We start from the raw sequence: 17,360 nt of genomic DNA on the forward strand, positions 1-17,360 counted from the left end.
AGTTAGATGCTGCAATCAAAAGTTGAATTCTAAGTGTTGATTTCATTACTTTGTTTACTATCACTTTAAGAACCTTTGTTTATCCTTAACCATTCTTTTGTTAGCCAATACATTAGCCCCATTACAACCCTTCGACTTTTATCTTGATTGTTATGTGTTCAATATGTGGAGTTTGGAATTGGTACGAGCATATGGAATCCCTAGTTCTTACTTCTAAGTAGTGGCATTTCGTTCATGAGATCATATACATGTTATATTAATAATTCCAGAAAGTGCCTTCTTTGTTATAACGTATGTGAGTGCTAGTCTACATTTTTACATCAATCTTTTCACATATACTTAGTATAAGAAGTGTAGTCAGAAAATCTGTTGAAAATAGAGAGTATATCCGGTGAGGAATTGAGGTCCAATTGGCAAAGATGACAATAAATGGCTAAATGGAGCAATTTGGAGCAGTTTTGGACTTGGATTGGATAGCATGCGTATGGAGCATAATGGATGGATGTTTTTGGTGACAAATGATGCTAAAAATGTGCTACAAATCTGGAAAAATTAAATTAAGGCTTGCAAGACAAGGAATCAGCTGAAAACAAGGAAACCTTATCCAAACTTACCTTATCTTATCCAGTCCTGTTTTACCTCAACCTTATCTTATCTTATCTTATCATATCATAATCCTACCTTATCTCTAACTACAAGGGGGGTTCCTTATCACATTCAACCACTTAATTTGATTTAAGGAGTCCTAAAACACTGCAAACAACTCAATCCTTTTCCACCACAAAGTAGGTCGTGCCCTAGCCCTATAAATACAAGTTATTGCCGCAGCTTTCAGGAGGAGTTTTTAGAGAGAAAATTGGTGAGAGTGTCACAGCTTTCTGGATGAGAAAAGGAGATTTAGAGTCATGCTTGCAAGGAGAATAAGAGCCAATTCTGCCATCTAGAGGAGGAGCTGAATCTGCCATTGCTGGAGTGTCTCAGAGTTCTTTCTATCCTTATTTGATTTCAATGTTTAATTTAGATTGTTTTTATTTAGTTATGACGAACATGCGTAACTAAATTTCTTTTTAGCTAGAGGTGAATTCAAGGCCATGATCACATGTTTTGTATGAATTGATTACATCCAGTTATTGTTTCATAAACAGTGAATGCAATTTACTTATCTGTTTTATTAAGAACTTGTTCTTGTGTGTTGATTAAGGGTGCACACTTAGTTTGCATGCAGGGATTTGATGCTAGAATATAAGGGAACTTCACCTAATCGTTATGAACTTATATTTACAAGTAGTAAAAGTCACTAGTCATGATTGTGTTAAGTAAATTCCTAGCAGGAGTATCATGCAGTTCATAGTTATGAATGTCTTATCAATGCTTATGATTTTCACAAAACTTAATTATCTTTGATATGTATCTCTATCATGCAGTTCATATAGGGAACTTGATAAGAATAATTTGGTTGCGTTGCTAAGTCCAATTCAATGAATTTAGGAAAATCTGAAAGTTTATTTGTGCTTTTCATGATTAATTTGGGGCATTGTCATTCATGGTTTATAGGAATAATAACTGGAAATCGATTTGTATGCATATGTTTCATGTGTGGAGAAGAATCCTCTAGCTAGCCCTTCACCCAATTTTCGTACCAAACTTAATTTGTTTCTTCAATTTACTTGTTTGAAGTTAGAATTCGTCCAAAAACCTCCCCCCCCTTATGTTTAGTGTCAGTTTAGCTTAGTTTTCAGTTTTTAAGTCTAATTAGTGTTGATTAACATCCCTTCTAATCCCTGCCTAGAACGATCCCTACTTGCTCATACTACAACTATCTTAATAGGGTTTAATTTGTGTGTTAGTTTCTGCCACATCACAGATAAGTGGCGAAGGAGGTTCTAAGATAAAGTTCTTCTAATAATGACAAAATGCCCATAGAAACCAGTGCGCCTCCAGTCTTCCAGCTCTTTGGGTGGGCTGACCATCACCTCACAGAGTGCCTCATCCTATTCATCTACCCTAAGAATTTCAAAGACTGAAGCAGGTATGCCCTTCCGATTTGATTTCCCCCTCGATTGCTGCGATCAAAAGACTTAGTTTTAGGGCCACGATGGTTGAAATTTGTAAGGTGGAGTGGGCGGCTATTCTTAGGACTATAGACGAGTTTTTGCTTCTTTGTAGAAGGGTGTTCTTTAGTAGTCGAGGGAGAAGTCACACACACAGAGGTCGGCTCAACACTTAATTTGTTAGGCTAGGAATGGGACGGGCTTAGGTCACCAGTCATAGATAAGTCATTGCCAGAAGGAAAACAATCCTTAAGAGAAAAGTTTGTTGGAACGGCCAGTAAGCTGTCCGAGGCCAGTAAAAGCCCATCCACATTATCAAAGGCCAAAAACTTTGGATAAAGAAAGCCCATTCACTGCAATAGATAGTGTGTCATTAGGTATCATTTGGTATGCAAACGGGACGGGAAGAAACGGAATGGGACGGGATGAAACGGAGAGGGAGCAAAGATGCCCTCGGATGAAAACAAGGAGGAAGAAGAAGGAGACGGAGATGTTATAATTTTGTGTTTCACGGATGTGGAACGAGTTGTTCTAGGAGGGTGAGGCGGAATGAAAATTCACCCAAAATTTGTCCCATGGAAGAGCGTTCCACCCGTTTTAGGCGCACCAAACGTGAGACGGAACACCTCGTCCCACTTCGTTCCGTCTCATCCCATGTACCAAATGGTACCTTAGAGAATTGGTCCCAAAACTATCAAGATGCCACATGTGTCCATAGTCAAGCAAGGTGAGGCCATGTGTTGTTTTGGTCCCCTTAACACCATACCCCTTGCTCACAGGTGTCTGCAATATCACAAGTGGCAGTTGTAGGCGGCATGAAATTTGCAGGAAATGTTATGTCCCTATGGACAACAAGTGTCAGGTCCGTATGTGTGTTGCTAGTAGGGATGGGCAAATACCCATCGGTTATGGGTAACCACGGTTATCCACCCATTTAAATTTCGCGGTTACGGTTATGTGTAACCGTTTAGATAATTAAATGGTTATGGGTATAACCGTTTACCCGTAAAATTTAAATGGGCGGTTATGGGTATTAACAACGGTTGTAACGATTACCCGTTTATTTTAATAGATATATAAAATTTAAAAAAAAAAACAAAAAACCTAATCCGTAAGATTTTAAATTTCTGTTTCTCTTAACGTTGCATTGAGGAATCTGACTGGTATAGATTTGACATTTTGGGCTATAATGGTGATGTGCATCAAAGTAGCTACGTGATGAATCTGACTGGTTGTTTAATTCACTTTTAAATTGCTGCCATGGGAACTAGTTGTGGACCTGTGGTACGAATATGATGTATAATCTGAGGTCACATTCACTAGTTATACCTTACTTAATGCGTTCTCTTCTAGCTATCATTTTTTATCCTTCATACGTATTTCCTCCTATATGCCAACACCTCTAGTTAAAAACATTTCTTTTGGGATACTAATTCAATTTATACATTTCTTTTGTAGGCCTCTTTTGGTGACAACGAGTCGATGAGACTTTGTGATTGAATGTGCTTAAAGCATTAGTGTTCGAAAGTGTTTAGTTTTGAAATATTTTGGAGCTTTGAATCATCTAGTATTCAAGATAATGACTACCTTGAGTTTTTTAGAAGCTTTACTTTGTAATCATATGGATGTTATAATTGAATACTTGCTTGGGTATGGAAGAAAAATATGTCAAAAATACATGAATTTTCTTTCCAATATGTTTGCTTAAGTAATGAGAGGTATTTTGTTAGTAAAAAATCAATTATTAGCAAATATATTATATTACCTTGATTGATTAAAACTATCGTTCGTCTTTATTATTTCAATTATTAGAGTTGTATACAGTTACGGTTAAAAAAATATGTAAATAGGCTCAAAAAAGGGTAAATGGGTTAAAAAAAAAGATAAACGGGTAAACGGGTATGGATAAACTGGTATACGGTTACGGTTAAATGGGTACGTGGTTATAGGTATGGTTAACCGTTTATAAATGGTTATGGGTATGGGTATAACCGTTTAGGCAATTACCCAATGGGTAAATGATTATGCGGGTGCGAGTATAAATGGTTATGGGTAAATAACAGCGGTTACTCGTCCGTCATAACCATTGCCCATCCCTAGTTGCTAGCACTGACCATGGAACACGTGGCAGAGGATCCCATGTCCCGTCTCCTTCCCAGAAACTCGTTGGCCGGGTGTTCCCAGCCTTCATCTGGTAGGCCGTAAAACCCTCAGTGAAGGCTTTTATTTGATGAAATAAGTTACCATAACAAGTTCTCTAATATATATATATATATATAGAATGGAGGGAAAATTCCAATGTATAGAGAGAAAACTAGCGTTTTCTTCTCAACATGTAGCAATGGAAGTCTTCACCCTACCTGCACGTTTGCAGGTTTACATTTTTGTTTTTCTTTTCTATACCTCAGGTTTTATTCTATTTTAATTTTAAATTTTAATTTATTTTTTTCAAGTTACAATACACATTATCCTCCATGTCACTTAATTATTAAAACAATTGACATCACTCTTAATTAGGACCCTTGAATGTTACCAGATCTAAAAGCTAGGAAAGAGCGTAAAAATATTTGTGAAAAAGTTTGTCCATTGTTCCTAACCCTTCAAACCAAGGGTAAAATGCCATAAATAGACTATATTTCACACTTCTAAGAGTATCCAAATATATACTCCACTTGAATTTGCAAAGTACTAAATGCATATAACTTACCATAAAATAATACGCGGATCACTGTATCATCATACAGACATAAAAAGAAGTGAGACTTGAATGGACACGTTATAAATTAGCAGATTGTTTGAGTCTTAATAACAAGAGAGTCACATTGATGAAATCTTAAAATATAAGAACTAATTCACTATTACGGATCTGTAAGTGGGGAGAAAGACTTATGTGACACTATACACCGCCACGATGGGATCCTATACTAATGAAATAAAGACATGTGTAAGTTTTTACCCATATGCTCTTTTTTATTGACATTGATTAACATGTGACGATATACTAGTGTCATGTGAATTGCTTCGTAGACGAGCGGTGATAAGTTTGACTCTTGTAAAACTAAAAACTAGCGTTTTATTTATCTTTCAAACGGGGCCTTAATTAACCCAAAACGGAAATGAAAACGGAAATGAAAGCAAGACCAGTTAGCAGAAGCGCCCAACACGAAGTGCTTTACTAGGCCTACTTGAACACAAAACGTGATGCCCCGTAAATAATTGAATGGGTACGCTTTATGGCGGCAATAGATATATATATATATAGGTCGGGGCCCACTCAATCTCAAACAGAGCTTTCTGAATTCCAGATTTATTCCCGCCAAACTCACTCTCTCTCTCGATTAAGGTACGCTTCTCTCTCTTCTAAATTATAGTTAAGTGATAGATCCAAGAGCTATATATGGTTACAGATTCATTTGTGTATTTTATTCTCTATATTTGGGTTTCGATTACTAGAAATTAGGGCACAATATTGCATTCAGAATCGTTGAATTTACTTTCATGTGTTTAAATGGGTATTGCTCGAAACCCTAGATCCTGGAATTACCGGGATTCACATTCTTGATATGTAATTCTGGCAAAGGGTTGGTTGAGCTTCAAATATTAAATCTCAAATTCTCAAGGAGCAAGGTCAAATTCGTTTAATTTAACCCGGAGAATTCTCAAATTTTCGAAATTGGATTGTCAATTTGGAAGAGTTGAACTGACGAGAGTGTGGTGCAGAATTTTAACTGGCTGGTCATTTGTGTTTCGGGTTTTGTTTTGCTCAGGTTATTATGAAATCTATGTTTTGGGTAGAAAATTGCTGGAAACAATTTGGATAATATGTGTGAGAAAGGGCAGTGTAGCTTTCGTGTTATTCAAACGATATAGTCTCTTGTTTCATATGGAAGAAAACGAGAAACGGAAAATTACAAAAAGTTGGAATACTCCTGGTGTGATAAAAATATGTATATTTTTTTGCTTACACCAGTTAATTAGTTCTTTCTTGGTATCCTATTTTGTTGAAGCCCGAAAAGATGCATTATTGTCTTACTTACGAGAGGGACCGTGTGACAGTAGGCTAAAGATCGGTGAAGCCAAACCAGCATGAAAGCTTCTAGAGAAACAAACAGGAAGGTGATCAAGATTCCTGTAGAGGGAAGAGCACGTATAGGAAGTACCATGAGAGAACAGAGATTTACAGGGAGAACTACCCGAGTCTGCCACAAAGCAACAGGTTGGAAATCTCATCTGAGTATTATGCTTGAATGCTTTTAACTTCAACCATTAATTCTTGTATTTTCTTGCACGTACTAGTTTTGCCACATTATATTAGCTTACCAAGTAATTCTAGACAGATCTCTTCCGATTTGATTAGCCTGTTCATTTCCTGAGCTGTTATGGACATTGAATTTTTAGTTGCCCCGATCTTGGGCATTCCTTTAAGTTAGTCGCATCTTATATTTCTTAGGGCAAGGTGGCAATTTCTTGGTTGAAATGGACGAGAATCCCGAAGGCATGTGTCTGGAGCTTCCTGACATAGGTGTGCCCTTTTTAGGAACAATAAAGAGACTGCCTGTTCTTGAGTGTTATCAAGGGCAAAAACTTCTTCCGCAGTCAAAGATCAAGTTGCAGCTTTTCCCTGTAAATGAAGCCACCCGCATAGGATTGGAAAAGGTAGATCATAAATCATGAAGATTTGAAAAATTAGAACAGCACTATGTATTTGCAAGCTAGAAAGTTTGTCGCTTTAATTTCTAACTTTCTTTTCTTTTATGTCATTTTCTTTCTTAGGATGGACATCATCCATATTTAGAACTCATTCTTAGACCACGGAAGAAGATTACTTCTGTACTAAAGCACCTTAATGATAAGTGGGGCAGATCAAGCATTGCTTTTGAGTTCTATTCCCATATAAGATGCCCGACAGTATGTCTAGTAACAGAAGATGGACACTGAATGATGGCAATATTAGTGCCGGAGCGGTCTATGCAGCTTTTGGAAGCCCTGCAGTTTTTCGCTTAAGGTATAATTCTTCCTCTATTTTCTTTACTCAACGTGTTATTAATTTTTCTGACTTCATATGCTACTTAAGGTATGGCTGGTTCTCTACTGAACCTAAAACTGCTTATCAACCTTCTACATCAGCTAATGACTTACGATCTGAAGGCGAGCAGAGATGTAGAAGCCCCGCAACAGAGAATGTTATTGATGAATTATGGAAACATACTGCTTTAGCAACAAAAGATTTCAAATCAAATGATGCAAGTGAAACAATAAATGCAGATACTGAGAAGATTTCTACTGGAGCTGTTGATCCCAGGGTAAAATTTTCTGCTGCTTCTTTCTCTGTTTATTTGATTGTTCTTTATTCACATGTGTGTGTGCGCGCTCACACACCTTTAGTGGGTTAAGCTTAAATTTACTTGTATGAGTTTGAATTTTCGTTGTTTCTGGTGACTGTGACTTTAATGAATTGCGTTAAGCTGGGAATGCAATATATAGACGTGATGAAATGTCGGATTGAGAATACAAGCGTTGATAAATATTCTTTCCTTTGTTTTTCAAAATTTAAAAGCAGAGATGGAAAATTTGTTGGGTAGACATTTTGAAGATTTACGCAACATGTTTCTTTCATGGGTTTTAATGATTGTATGAAGTTTCTCTCTTATTGTAATTAGGACAATATTCAGAGGAGGATGGGTAACCATGCTCAGGAACCACTTTTGATTGACAGTGTAACTAATATAAGCGTTGGAGGCCTACTTTCTGAAGCATCCTTACAGGCCAAGTTCAATAGCAGTAAAGAAAAACAAATTGGGAAAAATGAAGGCTTTTATCCTACTGAAATAAAAAATGATTCAAAGTCATTTGTGTCGTGGGATTGTCCATCTATGAGCATTGGTGGCCTCCTGTCTGAAGCATCCTTGCAGGGCAAGCTCAATGGATCTGATGCACAACCAGTTGAGAGCAATGCAGGCTTGCCACCAACTCAAGGTCAAAGGCCATCCACTCATGACTCATGCTTATCTATTTTTGACGCCAAAGAAACGTGCCGTGCATTTCCTTCTCAAAAGTTCTCTTCGTCGGGAAAAGATGTTCTGGGGTTTGGTGGAAGTCGTGGATGTTTCAACCAGAATCCTGTTTCTAAACTATTCAAGTTCCCTGATGAAGCCAAGGTTTGCTGAGTTCTAATAGTTCATTTCATTCTGTTATTGCAACTGTGCTGTTTAACCAGTTGTGGCTTCCGTCTCGTTTAAATAACTATGATTTGAATACCAGATTTTGGATTGGTATGACAATAGATCGTCCTATTCTATAAATATTACAATTTGGATGTTAAATAAATATGAAATTGTTTTAATTGGTAGTCAGAACTTGTCTTGAATGAACTGTGCTGAATCTCTAGTATATTGAAGTGTTGAAAGTTTCGGAATGTCTCGACATTGAAGGGTGTTATAACCTTTGATGTGTTGGTTAACTGAGTTATCAAATTTCTCCGTCGTTTACTTTTTTATATTGTTAAGACTTAAAGAACCTTAATCAGCTGTTTGGTTTGGTAGACCTTTCTAAATTTTACTGATCAGAACAAGACTAACATCAACAGATTGCTTGGGTTTTTTTTAGGGATGTGCTGTCCACACACCCCTTTTTACTTCATACGCACCCACTTAATTTGCGGCCATCGGGTCAACTAAATTAAAGAAGATCAAAAGACATAAACTAACAAGGGGTGTGTGAGAAGTAAAAAATGGTGTGTGGATAGCAGACCCCTTTTTTTAATCTGTGTAAGACTATATGGTGAGGCAATTTTAGGCTACATAATTCTCACTAGTATCTTACCAAAGTAATTAGTATAAAGGCTTTGTCAAGATTTTAAACAGCATGTAGCTGTGTTCCTTGCCGGGGGATATGGACTCGCTTGGCCCTTTCAAGCCGTTGAAGTAAAACAAGAAGAATCTCAGTCGGATGTTTATTGCAGGCTAACAGTGTTACTGAGCTTCCGCAAGACCAGCGTGGTTGTCAGGAATCAGATACAGCTCTCATGATTTGTTCGCAAGTGAACAACGAAGTGATTGTTGCTTGTTTTGAAGTTTGTGAAATTGAAAATAGCTGATGGTTGTAATTTTACTCCTTGGGACACAGAGCGATTCCTTGGGGCCGTTTGATCTTGGCCTCCCTGTCTCTCGGAAGCTGATCACCGGAGAGAGTGCAAGCAGCATCAGTGGATTTGTGAAGTAGCAGAATACTCAGATCAATACTTTGGTACAGTTCTGGAAGTTTGCTAAATTTATTTGCTTTCACACTTCTTATTTTCATTTTTTTCCTATATTAGCGCGAACGACTTTATTCGAGCTCGACTTGGGAAAATGAATTTTCGATGACTTCATTTGCCGCCGAAAGCACTTTTAGATAACCAAATGAGCTTCTGATAATGTGAAAGATTCTTTTTTTTTTTTTTTTTTTCCTATGGAGAAACGGTTAAATGTTTTGTTCTAGCAAGCACTTGGATTTTTGTTAAAAATTTTGGGACCATTTGGAAATACTTCTCTATAAAGCACTTTTGCTCGTCAAAGCTTTGACTTAAAAAGTGCATGTCAAAATTTTTAATAGGGTAAATCGTCAAAATAGTCTCTGAGATTTGCATAACTCATCACTTTCGTCCCTGAGATTCCAAATCGATAAAAGTGGTTCCTGAAATTGTCCACCATCCATCATTTTGGTCATTCAGTTAAAAACTCCATTAAGTGTCCCGGAAGTTTGGGTAATTTTCAAAACTTCGTAACTTAATCGTTTATTAACCAAATTCGACTTATAATATATCAAAATGAAGATAGGAAAGTGTAGAATAAGATTATACCTATTTCAAAGCCCAATGGTTGCCGGAGATGGCCGGAAAATAGCCTCAAAGTTGATTGGTCCGAGTGACTTGAAAACTCGCCGGAAACTGGGTAAACTTTAAACATTCATAACTTCTTTAATACTCAACGAAATCAAGTAATTCAAAAACGAAAATCATACTTCTCCACGAGACAAAGAGAATGATACCTTTTTTTATGGTTAACTCGCTGTGGTTTGGCTGGAAAACGGCTTGAAAGTGGCTAACTTGAGACCAAGACAACCACTTTCGAGCTATTTTCCGGCTAAACCACGGCGAGTTAACTGTCAAAAAAGGTACCATTCTCTTTGTCTCGTTGAGAAGTATGATTTTCGTTTTTGAATTACTTGATTTCGTTGAGTGTTGAAGAAGTTATGAACGTTTAAAGTTTACTCAGTTTCCGGCGAGTTTTCAAGTTTTCACTCGGACCAGTCAACTTTGAGGCTATTTTCCGGCAATCTCCTCCAACCATTGGGTTTCGAAATAGGAATAATCTTATTCTACACTTTCCTATCTTCAGTTTGATATATTATGGGTCGAATTTGGTTAAAAAATGATTGAGTTACGAAGCTTTGAAAATTGCCCAAACTTCCGACCAAGAGCTCCGGGACACTTACGGAGTTTTTAAAGAAATGACCAAAATGATGGATGGTGGACAATCTCAGGGACCACTTTTATCGATTTGGAATCTCAGGGACCAAAGTGATGAGTTATGCAAATCTCAGGGACTATTTTGGCGATTTACCCTTTTTAATAAAAGCTCATGCTAAATCTTATTAACGGCCAGAGGAGGCAAATAATAATCAATATGTATAGGAATTAGGGTCCCGCTTAAATCACAGATGTCTTCCATTGCTCACCGCTATGTCAAATCGAAGTAGGGCAAATAATAATTAACTCGTCACCATCATCAACTCTATTATTCGCTCCTCATCCAAAACCATCAGGAGACGAATATAACATTAATAAAAGGCTCATTAACAATCCGTCCCTTCACATGTATAATAAATTTGACCTCTTAACCCTATGCATGTATGATTTATCTTTCTGCTCACTATAACAATATTGACCTAAAGTTACAATTAAAATGTGGCATAGAGGGGTGGGGATGTTCTCTAAGCAAACAATCGAAATGGGTTGGCAAGTAGTACTCAACAAAACACCTCACTTAAAAAATTTGGCGTTGCATGTGCTGTTTTTTGGATTCCATGAGGACATGCATCCACCATTGCTTAATTAGTTGTGCCCTAGAGAAATAACTTTCTAGCTTTGCCCCAGTGAACACACGTGTTTATTATAAAACCACTTCAAAACAAGCTTTTGACATGCTTCGGATAAAATGATTTATGAACATAAGTATTTCTTAGAAAAGCATTTTCAAATAAGTCTTAAAGAGATTTTTCCCCTTTTGTAAAATTTGTTTTCCTTTTTTTGGGTAAATCGAAAAGGGTAGAAGGAATGAATGGGTGGGTAACTATCCTTGCCGCCTGTAATAATGAAGAAAATGCCCAGATTTTGAAATGTGGAGTGCTGGCAGCTGACAACTATCAACTGTTGTGCGCTGGCCCTTCTGATTTTCTTGAGAACACAGTCCAAGTTCTTTTTTTTTTTTGCCAGCACAACAATATATTTTCCACTAACAAGCGGATGAGTTCGTCTAAACCACACATAGGCAATCTAATTTGGTATTGAATTCGTCATCCACGAGATTTGAACCTAAAATATCTCGCTTACAAGTGAAGAAGAATACCGTCAGATCGTAGTACTGAGTGACCATCCAAGTCCTTTTAGAAAGCAAAAGATAAATCAAAATCAAAATAATTAAATATATTGAATGTTGGTTTCCCAATGCACACCCCAACTATGAAGGCGGAGAAAGCGGAGGGAGTTACAAAGACAATGTAATGGTTGGTATAATCCCAAGGCAATGCCGGCCAAGAAACGGCAGTATCACTCACTCACTCTTGTTTCGGCTTCCTCATTTCATTTTCTTAAAAAATTTATTTACCATTACCAATTACCAACCATCTTCATTCATTGATTCACCGGATTTACTATGCAGTCATTCCTCACCACCACCACCACCATTGTCGCCGCCTAGGTGCTACCGTCCCCTCCAAAGTCAGTCGCTGACTTAATGGGTTGTGTTCAGGCGAAAACCAACTCCCCAAGTCATGACCTTCAAGTCCTTGACAAGTTGAAACGGGACAATGGCTATGTCAAGGGGAGCATTGAAGGAAAACCCGTTACCCTAAAACACTCAAGGAAGGACGTTAAGGCGGCGGCATTCAATGGTGAGGATAAGATTGCTGATGGTGGAGGAGGAGGTTTGGTTGTTAGAGAGACAGAGAGAGCTAAGAATGGAGGGAACGTTTCGCGAAGGATGATGTTGAAGAAGATTGGAGGAGATGATGATGATATTGTGGATGGCTGGCCGAAGTGGCTGGTTGAGAACGTGCCTCCAGATATCTTGGTTGGTTTTGTTCCAAAGACTGCCGACTCCTACGATAAACTTGCTAAGGTAACTAATTACTCCTTCAGACAGACTCCACTTACTAATTTTTTTGAATTAGGATGTTGGGATTTCTTGGTGGACAAGAAACCTGAATTTGGGTTTCCATATTTGGCTTTGGTATTGTAGGTAGGGCAGGGAACCTACAGCAATGTGTACAAAGCTCGTGACAGGGACACCAAAAAGATTGTTGCTTTGAAAAAAGTCCGCTTTGACACATCAGAGCCAGAGAGTGTCAAGTTCATGGCAAGGGAGATAACGATGCTACAGAAGCTAGATCATCCCAATATCATCAAGCTTGAAGGGATAGCAACATCAAGAATGCAGTATAGTCTATATCTCGTATTTGATTTCATGCAGTCCGACTTGACCAGAGTAATCTCACGTCCTGGACAGAGGCTCACTGAACCCCAGGTTGGCATTTGTTGTCGTCATCTATCCCTACACCTAAAAATTTATTTATGTATATATGTTATGTAGATTTTGGGCTTATACGTGTGCAGTAAGTACAAATGAACCGAGTCTGTAACAGAAATGGTGTGGAATTCATAGTACTCAATGGTCAGACAGACAGATTTAGGTGTTTTTGTTTCAATTTTCTCTTTCATACAGGTCAAGTGCTATATGCAGCAGCTTCTTGCTGGTCTCCAGCACTGCCATGAAAACGGGATTTTACATCGAGACATTAAAGCTTCCAACTTGCTAATAGACAGAAATGGGATGCTGAAAATTGCAGATTTTGGGCTTGCAAATTTTTTCCCTCCAAAGAAACGTCCTCTTACAAGCCGAGTAGTGACACTCTGGTACAGAGCGCCAGAGCTCTTGTTAGGTTCTACGGATTATGGAGTTGGTATTGATCTTTGGAGTGCAGGATGCCTATTGGCAGAAATGTTTGTTGGGAGGCCAGTTATGCCTGGGAGAACCGAGGTAAAATGATTTTGTCTTAACTTCATTTTCAACACCAGTAACCGCAATTATATTCACACAAGGAATCTTCGATTGATCCCACCATCATTTTTGAGAAATTACAGAGGCAGATTCATTAAGTTGTGTGTTCAGGTTGAGCAACTTCATAGGATCTTCAAGCTTTGTGGTTCACCCGGAGAGGATTACTGGAAGAAAATGAAGTTACCAACAAGCTTCCGACCACCACAACATTACAAACCTAGTTTTGAAGAGTTCTTCAGGGACTTCTCAACATCATCATTTGATCTCTTAACAACACTTCTTGCTCTGGATCCGGCATCTCGTGGCAGTGCTGCTTCTGCACTCCAAAGTCAAGTGAGTACAATCATGAAACTCTTTCTTCGTGTAATCAATATTTTCCGTTATTGCTTTTTAGTCCCGAGCTTCCCTTTTATTTAGCTCACCAACTGCAATCTGCATGAAATTTGATCGCTCTAAGAGAAAAGTGAGTGTAGAAACAACAATGCTTGAGAAAGTAAAAGATGTCTTAGTGATCTATATATTTTAGTATGCTCAACATGTATTTGCAAATTGTAAATTTTTTCTGGTTTCAGTTTTTTAGTTCAAGTCCGTCGGCATGTGACCTTTCAGCTCTACCAGTAATGTATAAAGAGGAGGACGCACGAACTCACACCAAGGACCGGAAGAAGTATGCTATTTCAAATTTCAACTAAATACATTGCAATTTACTTTCATTGATTATTTTGATTAATTTAGGCATAATAATAGACTGAAAGAAGGAAAGATAGCCCAAATTATAATTTAAAACTTGTTCTTATAAAGTTTTCAACATTTGATCGGATCTTAATTTTGCATAACGCAAATATAACATTAGTAAATTTTAAATACATCCTTCTCACGTACAACTTTACAAATTCATTAGTGTATCAATTGCATTTTTTCCATCATTCGTTAGATGTGTTTCTGTTTTTCGGGTGGTTAAGAAGGCATATTCCGATGTCTCATTCATATTAGATATGGTGCACTATGTTCATAGTAAAATGGTTTTCTGTAATGGAGAAATTGCAGAAATGGAACCCTCACAACAATGACTGTCCTGAATCTTATAAAATCTTCAAGAAATTATGAAATGTAGCAAGGGCTTTTATTTAATTGCTACCAAAACCACAATGGCTAATAGGGTGCTTTTCCATCTTAATTATATGTAAGGAGGACTTCCAAACCAAAGCAATTGCCTCAAACAAATCGCGGACTGGTTCAAAGAAAGGTTCAAGAGGTTAGAGGAGAAGTCGAATCTTCTAACGAGGTAAGTTTTGCACCTTCATAGATCTCTGATCTTCAATCATAAATTTCATTTGAATTATCCATTATTAATCCTTTTCTTAGTTCCACTTATTCGGGTAGTTCAGTTAAGCTGTTATGTGTTTCACAAGTTTTTTTTGCGGTGTCTCCCTAATTAAGTAGTTTTTAGAAGTGAAATGATTTCTTACACACACCCTATTTAGTTCTGTCCTTTGATTTTCCTTTACTTTTGTCGATCCAAATGTTAGAATTAAACAGGGTATGCATGAGGAGAAAAACGGTATGTGAATACCATTGTCTTTCATAATAAATGAAACTAGTATCATCCTTAGATATCGTTGAATTTCTATCACCCTGTAAAGTGGAGTTGTAAAATTGTACTGCATATGCATGTGATTGATATATATAGCTCAAGACGATTGATGTACATATATGGATTTTGTACTTGTTTAGTTTTCGCAGGTGGAAAAGAAGGCAGAACCAAACATGTACTGGCAAGTAATGGGAAGTTGGCACAGCCAGGATATGGGAAGCATCCATAGCGAAATGGGAAGCTTGCATAGCCAAGGCCAAGACCAAGAGACAGGCAACAGTGCATGCAGCAGCGCTTCCTCCACTACTTTCAAACCAAGCAGAAGAAGCAACAGCATATATGACAACTTGCATGCATCTCTTTCGCCAATAATCCGTTCTCATCAAAAACGATTCCCAACCACCGAAGGTCATCCTAATGCTTTGAAGAACATCAATCCTGACATTCTTAAGAACATCAACAACTTCGCGCTCTTGCAGGCCTCTATAACAGATATCATCAACCATACAGAAGACAGTGCACTGTCTCAGTTCCGCAGATCTCATTCAACATTGGACTTCCGAAATATTGATCCGGACAAGATGTAATAACTAGTACTGTTCGGATCGGACTGGACTAAGATTGACTAGACAAACGGAATTGAGCTGTCATATTCTTCCATGCGTGCTACCTACAAGCTTATAATTCTTTTTGCTCCTTTTTTCGGTCTGAGTTTTTCCCTTAATTACATACGTGAGTTTGTTCTATAAATAAATCTTTGTATGTACCCTTTCTTTACTTGATAATTTATGCCAAATTCTCTTGGGAATAATAACGAAGGGAAATTAATAATTTTTTTTTTTGCGCTACTAATTTTTTTTTTTCTGTTCTAATCCATATTAAAACTACAATTAGCCAACTGATCCACCACAATATTCTTCTATCTGTAAATGTGTTCCAACTGACACCTCCTCAGTTGTCTCATCATTAATCTGCAGCTATGCATAATTGTGTCAAGAGGATGGAAATTATCGACTTGGGTTTGCTTCAACAACATAACAATAGCCTTGGAATCCATCTCAATATGAAAATCAGTAGCACCCTTATCAACAACAAGCTGTAAACCAAAGTATAAACTCCATAATTCAGCATCACAAACCTGCCCTTGCGCCAAATTGACAACAAAACCTCCTAACCAGTTGCCATTATGATCTCTAAGTATGCCACCAGCTCCAATTCGACTAGAATTTGTCCTTCTAGATCCCTCCGCGTTTAGCTTACACCAATCTCCATCAAGATGATCCCAAGAAAGAGAAATTTGTCTCTTGACAGGTTTACAGGAATAATTTACAAGAGCCTTCATCCATTTAGTCACATCTCTCATAATGATCGCTTTTGGATCCATAGGCATTACAAAATTGACATAAAAAATCTACTTGTCTCTTAACGGAAATTAATATTGAACTCAAGTATACAATGACAGAAAAGTAGTAATATTTATTATTCTCTTGTATCACAAGCAATTGTTTTCCTAAATTAGGGTTGACCTGTGGACAAAGGTTTGCAGGAATGATCTCAGAATCTATATATTCTCGGCAGAACATATTTCTCAATGACCACCTTGCGGCTTGGCTCTACAACAATCGTGACACTAGAAGGATTAGAAATATTTAATTTATAATTAAGTATTTAATTACGGTGATCCACCCAAAATTGAATGATTAATCCCACAATAATTTTTTGATTTATCCTCATTGATAAATCAATAATAATATCCTTTTTAGAGAGGATATTCTAGGAGATTGGTAAGAATATGGAACAAGTTTCATCTCCAAGTTATTCTGTAGTTTCCAAAATGCCCTTGGATGATCACTATACAAGGAGATCATGGGTGAGGGATTTAACAACACATTAGACAACAGAGTGAGCAGTGCCGAAATCTCCTCTTAGAGAGCAACATCATAACCCTAGCCAAGTTTCCTAAACATTTCTATTTGATTATCCTTCGAAGTTTCATTATGTTGTAACCGTCAAAGCTATTTGTGTATGGGTAACTCTAGTAGCCAATCGTCTCACCTGAGTTCACTAGTACAAAAAAAAAAAAAACAATTTGCATGACGCAGGTACCTTTGTCGCGCAAAGTCAAAAAACGTTGACTGAAAATTAGCCCAACGAACCTTCATCGAGCGTTAACCGTCGCGCCAAGGCAATGAAAGCAGGGTTTGCGCAACACATGTCCCTACATCATGCAAAACTCCTTTGCACGACTCATGTTCCTCTGTCGCACAGAACTACTTTGCACGACGTAGGTTATCCATCATGCAAAGACACTTTGCGCGACGGAGGGACATGGGTCGCGCAAAGGAGTTTTGTGAGATGTAGATACATGTGTCGCTCAAAGGAGTTTTGCACGACGCA

The 17,360-nt window shown here is 37.7% G+C and overlaps 1 protein-coding gene and 1 pseudogene across 3 annotated transcripts; both read left to right on the plus strand.

Moving 5' to 3' along the window:
- The first annotated feature begins 5,405 nt into the window (after window positions 1-5,405).
- LOC126611619 (uncharacterized) lies at window positions 5,406-9,487 on the plus strand (annotated as a pseudogene).
- Window positions 9,488-11,940: 2,453 nt separating this feature from the next.
- Window positions 11,941-15,771, plus strand: LOC126608921 (probable serine/threonine-protein kinase At1g54610). Of its 3 annotated transcripts, none has more exons than XM_050277176.1 (7): window positions 11,941-12,430; window positions 12,551-12,835; window positions 13,034-13,348; window positions 13,481-13,702; window positions 13,942-14,036; window positions 14,558-14,654; window positions 15,104-15,771. In XM_050277176.1, the coding sequence occupies exons 1-7, from the start codon at window positions 12,047-12,049 to the stop codon at window positions 15,548-15,550; spliced, it is 1,845 nt and encodes a 614-aa protein (XP_050133133.1). In that variant the 5' UTR covers window positions 11,941-12,046; the 3' UTR covers window positions 15,551-15,771. The 3 variants fall into 3 exon arrangements, with proteins under 3 accessions (XP_050133133.1, XP_050134269.1, XP_050133626.1); XM_050278312.1 differs by having other exon boundaries at window positions 15,113-15,771; XM_050277669.1 differs by having other exon boundaries at window positions 14,561-14,654.
- The last annotated feature ends 1,589 nt before the right edge of the window (window positions 15,772-17,360 follow it).

The sequence above is a fragment of the Malus sylvestris genome, chromosome 1, assembly GCF_916048215.2.
Source record: "Malus sylvestris chromosome 1, drMalSylv7.2, whole genome shotgun sequence".
Taxonomy (NCBI): Eukaryota; Viridiplantae; Streptophyta; class Magnoliopsida; order Rosales; family Rosaceae; genus Malus; species Malus sylvestris.